Raw genomic sequence first — 8,609 nt, forward strand, 5'->3', positions numbered from 1 at the left:
AATGTGTATTTTTTTAATATTATGAGATACAAACAAAACAAATGTTAAAAATGCAGATTTGGAAAAATGAGGTTGGGAAAAAGTTTGAATATTCCGTTAATAAAGTCTAAATATTATGAGAAAAAAGGTCCTCGGTAGAAAAAGTGGACAGTCTGAACTTAGGTTCTAGTATTGTGAAGTGGGAAAAGACCACTTTTCATGCTCGGCTTGCTCTCATTTAACAAGGTGTGTTAATAAATAAACTCCAACAAGCCAAAGTATAGCATCGCATCCACCTGACAACACCTCCTCTTCCTGCTCCTCCCATTTCCCAGCTGACTCAGTCTGATGGAGTTATGAGCACGAGTGCCCTGGTGGGATTCTTTGCAACATCCATCAGCAGCCTCTTACCGTAATTGGATGTCTTTTGTTTCCGATGAGAACATATGATAATGTCTGGGGTCGCATTGGGGACAGCATGACTGAGTATTCATGGTCACATGATGGCTTCATGCCACACTGAGATGTCTATTTCCAAGCCTTAGTAGGGGAAAAAGAGAAAGAGAGCCATGGAGGTCTGTGTTTTGCCAAGCGAAACATTCCCCTCAGCTGGAGGTCTGACTGGAGCAGCTTGTTCTCTAATTAATACCCGGATCCTGGAGAGGAACAGGAGGAGGAGGGGGGAGCACATGGAAGGAGGTGCGTGTTCACAATTTTCCAAAATAAAATGCGTCAAAAGATTCCAGTGTTAACCAAGGAAATGCCGTGCGGTTTCACAAGCGGCCAGAGTTTTGGCACCTGGGGCCCAAAAAGTGGGACAAAAGTGCTGATCCTTTCTCATGTGTGTCACTATGCGCACCCCCACCCAACCCACCCACACACACACACACACACACACACACACACACACACCTCCACCACCACCCACCCACCAGGCCTCAGGAATGCCACAGGACAGGAAGGGAGGGGGGAGGGGAAACAGGAAATTCGTTTTGTCTCCTAAAAGCTCACGTTAATAATAGACGTCATCTTTTTATAGTCTTTTGTTCCATAAATGCAGCACGATCATTTTGTTCTGACTGGTTATATGCTGAGAATCGAGCATTCCCCTTAATGCTGCTCTGCTCCAACAGTGCTCAATATGTCGATGCTCGATTCATGGTTTCATTCTCAGCATTCATACTAGCAATGTTATGAGGTAAAAACGTGAAAGAATAAAAATCAGGTGTTTATACCAATAATGTTGTATGCCAAAAGTGCTGAGAATCAAGCATTCACATCAATGCTAATGTGCTCAGTGTGTGAATCCTTCACTCTCAGCATTCATACTAATAATGTTGTGAACTAAAAACAGTATAGTATGAATCAAGCATTCTTGCCAGTAGTGTTGTATGCCAAGACAATGTAATTGTACAAATGCTGATAATCTAGCACACTATTGCCATTCTGTGCAAAAAAATGTCCTAAATGTTTGAATGCTGAGTCATTCATTCACACTAATGTTGCTTGGTGTAAATGATGCATTTTCTAGTACAGTCGACGCCCCTACAACGTAAATAATCCGTTCCGAGAACGTTTACATTATAGGGTTTTTGGTTTAGGGTTTTTTTTATGGTGGGAAAATATAAGAAAAACGTTAGCATAAACATAGTAGAGTAACATTCCAATATAAAATAAGGTAATAAATAAGATTACTGTAAATGAATAAAACTGAAAAAAACAATCAACTAGTTTAAGGGCGACTACGATGAGGAAGGGAGGTTGAAGTGAGAAGCCTGTCTCTTACACAAACTCATGTACGCGCTGTATAAATCAGTCAATGAGATAACAGCGTAGGCGGTGCCCCGATAATCAGCCAATGAGATGAGAGCGTAGGCGGTGCCCAGGTAATCAGCCAATGAGATGAGAGCGTAGGCGGTGCCCCGATAATCAGCCAATGAGAGCGTGAAGCGTCAGAAGGTGTCACCAAGTGTACTCTGTTAGTCATGGAAAATGTTTCCCTCTCTCTGTCGCGCGAGCTATTCAAATCGAATTTCTGAACTTGCACCGTCTTGACGCTTTACGTTATATGGAATTTCTTCCGTAATACGATGCAAAAACTTTACATAAATTCTTTATGTTCAGTGGAATTTACATAAAAGGAGGTTTACGTTATGCGAGGTACTACTGTACATGTAATGCCGTTGTTAATGCCGACATTAACATTACTGTATCAATGCCGAGAGTCAAGCATTCAACAATTAATGTTTTCGTTCGCCCAAAAACGGATTCGAGTGAATGCTGCGATTCCTTTACATTTATTTGGTTAATGCGAGAATCAAGAATCTCCAAGAATCGCCAACAATTATTGCATGTCAATGCTGAGAATCATTTCAACTTACGGTGTGAATGCGGACAATAAAACTTTTCTACTAATGTTGTTGTTTGCCGATTTTTAAAAAAAGTGTTATCATTCAAGAATCATTTGTATCAAGTTTGAATACTGAAAAACGTTTATATTTACGGTATAATGCTGTAGTCAAGCATTCTGGCACCAAAAATGTTCTTATGTCAATGCAGGGAGTCAATCATCCACACACCGATCATACGCAAAAATATCACATGAGTTCAAATGTTGACATACTTCAAATATGTACTGAGAATTGAGCATTTACTCTACCACTATTACATGGCAAAAGCTTGTTTTGTATCAGCGCTGAGTCAAGAGCTGCGGAAGAAAGCTCAAAGGTGACAATATTTCTCACAGCCACAAGGGGGCATATTTGCATATTTTCCCCAAAAAAGTCAGTCCAGTTCTAGTTTAGCTGATGAAAGGGCGGTTCAGCAGCCTGGCTTCCTGTCCAGCTGTTGCTGCTGTCACTGCTTGTGAACAGATGTGTGTATTTCCTCACACACACACTAACACACTCCACTGTAACATTTGTATATTTGTGCTCCAGTACCATAATGCCACAGAAATGCACCATCTGTTATGCGTTGAGTGTTTTTGGGCGATCCCTGTGTTTGTTGGTGAATGGGTGTGAAAGGGAACAATTCTCTCTGCCGCCAGCACTCACACTGGACAGGGCGGGATGCACATGTTAAATTCCAAAAACATATTTTCTTTGGTATTTATCGCCAAGCTGATAATTGCAGGTTTGTTTTTTTCTACACTCTCTCCCTCCGTGTGTGTGTGTGTGTGTGTGACTGTGTTAAGTCTTCTGGGAAAATATTTTGCTGCTGAATGTTTATTCACATGATGGCCGTGTACTTTGGCCCACACTGAAGTCTACTCATAACAACTTTGATGGATGGCTGTGTCACTTTTGTGCTCACAGTGTACTCTCCAAATTGAATTTATTTGCCATCTCTGTAAATAAAGTGTAGTTTCAGGATGTAAAGTTTGTCTAGTATGACATAAACAAATCAAATTAGCGACTAAAATCATAAGGGGAGGCTGCAGCATAACAAGACGTTTACAAATATAATAACCTAGATCAGATATACACTGCTCAAAAAAAATTAAAGGAACACTTCGAAAACACATCAGATCTAAACTGGGGGAAAAATGACCTTGAATATCTTTCCTGATAATAAGTGGGTGATGTATTAGTAACAAAATGATGCCACATAATTTGATAGAAATGAAAATGATCACCCTATAGAGGGGGGAAAGCAAAGACACCCCAAAAATGAAAGTGAAAAAATGATGCAGCACACTGGTCCATTTTGCCAAATGTCATTGTAGCAACTCAAAATGATTCTCAGTAGTTTGTGTGGCCCCCACGTGCTTGTACGCATGCCTGACAACGTCGGGGCATGCTCCTAATGAGACTACGGATGGTGTCCTGGGGGATCTCCTCCCAGATCTGGACCAGGGCATCAATGAGCTCCTGGACAGTCTGAGGAGCAACCTGGCGGCGCCAGATGGACCTAAACATAATGTCCCACAGGTGTTCTATTGGGTTTAGGTCAGGTGAACGTGGGGGCCAGTCAATGGTATCAATTCCTTCATCCTCCAGGAACTACCTGCATACACTAGCCACATGAGGTCGGGCATTGTCGTGGACCAGGAGGAACCCAGGTCCCACTGCACCAGCGTAGGTTCTGACAATGGGTCCAAGGATGTCATCCCGATACCTAATAGCAGTCAGGGTGCCATTATCTAACATGTAGAGGTCTGTGCGTCCTTCCAGGGATATGCCTCCCCAGACCATCACTGACCCACCACCAAAGCGGTCATGCTGAATGATGTTGCAGGCAGCATAACGTTCTCTACGGCATCTCCAGACCCTTTCACGTCTGTCGCATGTGCTCAGGTTGAACTTGCTCTCATCAGGGAAGAGCACAGGGCACCAGTGGTGTAGTTGCCAATTCTGGTGGTCTATGGCAAATGCCAATCGAGCTCTACGGTGCTGGACAGTGACCACAGGGCCCACTACAGGACGTCGGGCCCTCAGGCCACCCTCATGGAGCCTGTTTCATCACCTGATCATTTTCATTTCTATCAAATGATGTGGCATCATTTTGTTACTGCAGTAATACATCACCCACTTATTATCAGGAAAGATATTCAAGACCATTTTTCCCCCAGTTTAGATCTGATGTGTTTTCGAAGTGTTCCTTTAATTTTTTTGAGCAGTGTACAAACACAGGCATATGCCCAGATTTGATCATTTGTGCATAATTCATTGAGATATGAACATTTTTTTTGTGAAAAGTGCCTTATTGTGCAATGCAAACCAAAAATGTTATGAAAAGGCATTTTACGCCTAATTTTGACAAAATGGGACATCATAAAATGTCTTTTGGTTGACAGGGGTGCCGGTGTCTTTATTCATGCTTGAATGATGCTGGTGCCAGCAACTCATTGAGTGGTTTGTACAGATAAATACATCTATGTTACACATTCTCAGTACTATTTCAAATCGGGGTGAGGGGGTGAAAAAACGTCTGTCCCCTAGAGGGGGCATGACAGAAGATAATTGCGAACCGCTGCCTTGAGGTATTGTTTTCACTGCTGTTAGGCAATTATTAATATAGATTACACAAAAACTACAGCACTAATTTTCATGAAACTTCGTGGCTAGATAACACTTATAACAAGAATCCATTCAATTTTGGGGTCATGGAACTAAGTTATTTTCTTTTATTAAAAGTATTTGGGTGTTATTGGATGTCCTCATTAGGTTACACTATGTAGAAACTAGAAACTGCCCTTAGTGTGATGCAGTGCAGTTCTACACCAAATAGCGTCACAAGAAACATTATAAAATAAATAAAGTAGGTATCGATGCGTGTATATGCCACTACGTGGCAAAAGTCACAAATTGTTTCACGGTTTCAAATATGAATGAATGATGATATAAAATAATATATAGTAAAATGAAAAAGAAGTTAAAAGGGCCAAAAGGCGCAATACAATATGTAAAATTAACATTGCATTATAAATGGCATATTGGATTGGAGGCTGTAGGTGTGCCTAATGTTGTGTCCAGTGGCTGGTAACTGACCTCATGAGGGAATAACTGTGACCCTAGTTGACACCATCTAACCGTGTGTCCCTTCCTGTGTGTGTCTGTCCTCCAGGATGCCTTTGTGGAGCTGTATGACCGCCAGAGGGACTCAGTGTTCAGCTGTTCTTGGCCCTCCATCAAGACCGTCTTCGGCCTGGCCGCTCTGGGGGCGGCGAGCCTCACCATTGGCGCGTACCTGACACAGAAGTGATGCGTCTCTTTTTAGCTTTCATTTCTTCACTTTCCTTTAAACGCTCCTCATCCTTAATTCAAACCACGCCGTCTCCATCCCTAATAAAAAGACACAAAGTAGATGGCAAGGAGAACAAGGCCACCTGCTTGTCTCCTAGTTGTAGCATGAACATGAGCCTTCTTTGTGTTAGCGTAGATTGTAGTTGCATGTATCATATGGGAGCTGACATGATGGTGCCCCCCCTCACCACCACCACCACCACCACCAACACCAACACAGGAGAGGAAGCAGCTTGTCCCTGCTTGTTTGGCTGGAGGACCCCGTTTGAACTGTTGACTCCGGTTACCATCCCTCTGTACCCCCCCATCCATCCTGACCACCATCCATCAAAGGACTTCCTGTGAAGAACAGCTGCTCAGAATGAATAATGAACCAGCATGGTGTGTGTTTGTGTGTGTGTACGTGTGTGTTTGATAGTGTACACTGTATGGACTAAAATATTGGGACACCTGGCTATCAAATATCAAGTCAAAATACAGAAGAACTTCTAAAAGGTCGCGCTCAGTCCCTGTAGAGAAGGATGCAAATAGAAATATAAAAATAAATCTCTTTCAGAGTCAAGCTGTACTTTTGATACTTTTCTTTTTTTTTTTAGAGTTTTACATAACATTATTAACTGTCTTTCAAGTGTAAAAGAAGTTAACTAAAAATAACTAAATACCTAAAATTAAAGCAAATCAAAGTAAAATAAATAACAATTACTCACCCTTTGGCGACAGGTGATGGAGGTGTAGCGTTGAATAAAGGCAGAAAAAAATGAAAACTAAATTAAAACGAAACTAAAACAAAAACAATAAAACTACTCATCGTGTGTTGATGCAGGATGGAGCTCGCACTAACATTTCTAGCAGTCAGACAAGTGTAAAAAGAAGCCAAGCGCTTAAGTGCGTTGTGACATAAATAACAGCGCATGTCTGGGAGATGAGTCTCTCCACATTAACAGTAAACACAGCCGACTTCGGTGTTTATGTTGCGTTCTTCTTGAGATATAGTTGCCATATTGTACTGAGCGGCCAGAACAGTGACATGTGCAACTTGGCTTGTGGAATAAAAATTTTAGATACTCATTCCAGTGTATTCTTCCCAAATTTGTTCCACTGTAGAAGACTGTAAAGTAGGACATCTATTTGCAGCTACCACTTTTGTCCTCTAAAAATGTTGGATCTCATGGGTCATCAACACAGTTCTAGCATTTATGGACCTTGCTTGGCTTTCCTGCATAAAATTGTCCATAATGTCTTAATTCAGGGGTCTAAACCAACTTGTGATTGATTAAGAGGTGTGGCTTAATACTTTTGTCCATATAGTGTACTTCCTGGACGATGACAAAGACGGTGAAGAGAGAGCGAGACAGACGTATGTTGAATAGAGCACAAATAAAGAGAGAAGCAAATGGGGCTGAAGTAGGGAATTGAACCTTAAAAAGATGCATTCCTGTTCAACATTTAGCATCCACTTCTTTGCGCCTATATTTTTCATTTCTTGTATGTCTGTGTTGTCCACCTGCGTGCTCCGACTGCCTCACTAGTAACCTCACTCACTCAGATCCGGCACGTCACAGAAGCAGTTGAGGAGTTCAAATTACAAAAAGAAAAAGAATTTAAAAAAAAAAAAAAGTGTTTCCCGTGCGCTGGAACCCGAGAAGTCCATCTGCTCCATCTATCGATTGACTCCTGTTTTATTGATGTTTGTCTTGTGTTACAGTCTGACCCAAAAACTGGAAGTGATTTTTTTTGTGTGTACATTTTCTTGTTGTTAACAAAATCTTTGCATGAGCGAAAGACACTGATCTTTAACCATATTTATACATCAGCATAGCATAGGAGATGACGCGGAAAAAAAAACCCAAACATTGTCGTATTTATTGAGAGGTACCAGTCTGTTTTTGTTTCTATGGAATAACACTGTAACAATATCATTTCTGGCTGCTATTATAACAAGAAAAACACAATGTTTTTAAAAGTGTGCTGTCAATATTGGCTTGAGGCTGCTATTCATTTAAACTGCCACAGTCTAGTCCTAGATAGCTGCAAACCAAAGTCATATTTTTTTTAATGTAAATCATGAAAAGTAGCCTAAACGAGGAAAATATGTCGCTTCACTTTGTCTATAATGTTACTGTACACTAATATAATCAGCTTTGTGCTCCTCTGTGCTGTAACTTGTCCATCATCATCTGCTGTGTGTTTGTGTGTGCGCGCAGTCAGGCACAATGCAAAAAGCAAGCCACAGCTAAAACAGCAATACTGTTTTTTTATTTTTAAATTGTTTCGATATATTCCTTGTGCATATAAAGAAGAATGTAGGCACTATGGTTGCTGTACTGTTTTACACCTATAATCGCAAACCTGTAGCACTTAAAGAGAGGAAAAAAAATAATAAAGTGAAATGTGTCTTTTTTTTTGTTGTTTACTGCTATAATCCACGATAAGCTAGGCCGGGATCGCATTGTTCCTAATAAAACACATTTGTCAAGTGGCTGTCTTGGTTGTTGTTCATTTTGCATCTTGTGATAATTACACTTCACACAAGACTTCACTGGTACCTCAGGTACTTCAGGTGTCACACAATGATGAAGATGCACTTTCAAACTACACAATGCAACCTCAAACACTCTTGGAATTTGAGTAACATTTTCTGGACTATTGAAAAATAAGACTCACACAAAACTCCGGGGTTTGGACGGTTGTCATGTGTTACATCATGCTACACCTCAACCTCATGAAAAGCTTTTTCTGTGGATTTTTTGCATGGGAAGGAGAAGAGAAGCAATTAAGGTGCTTCAGTTTCAAAACAGGCAATGGTTTAAGTCAGTGGTCCCCAACTTTTGTTGACCCACGGACCGGCTTGTGTTCCCACAAATCTCCCGCGGACCGGGGCGG

At 41.1% G+C, this 8,609-nt stretch overlaps 1 protein-coding gene across 1 annotated transcript in view; it reads left to right on the forward strand.

The window, feature by feature from the left end:
• Positions 1 to 8,207, forward strand: part of bcl2b (BCL2 apoptosis regulator b) — a 37,141-nt gene extending 28,934 nt beyond the window's left edge. Inside the window, exon 2 of the mRNA XM_054760645.1 lies at positions 5,548 to 8,207. Coding sequence (XP_054616620.1) covers positions 5,548 to 5,685 — 138 coding nt within the window. The 3' untranslated portion in view covers positions 5,686 to 8,207. The remainder of the gene's footprint in view (positions 1 to 5,547) is intronic.
• Positions 8,208 to 8,609: the final 402 nt, after the last annotated feature.

Source organism: Dunckerocampus dactyliophorus, chromosome 2, assembly GCF_027744805.1.
Source record: "Dunckerocampus dactyliophorus isolate RoL2022-P2 chromosome 2, RoL_Ddac_1.1, whole genome shotgun sequence".
In the NCBI taxonomy this organism is placed as follows: Eukaryota; Metazoa; Chordata; class Actinopteri; order Syngnathiformes; family Syngnathidae; genus Dunckerocampus; species Dunckerocampus dactyliophorus.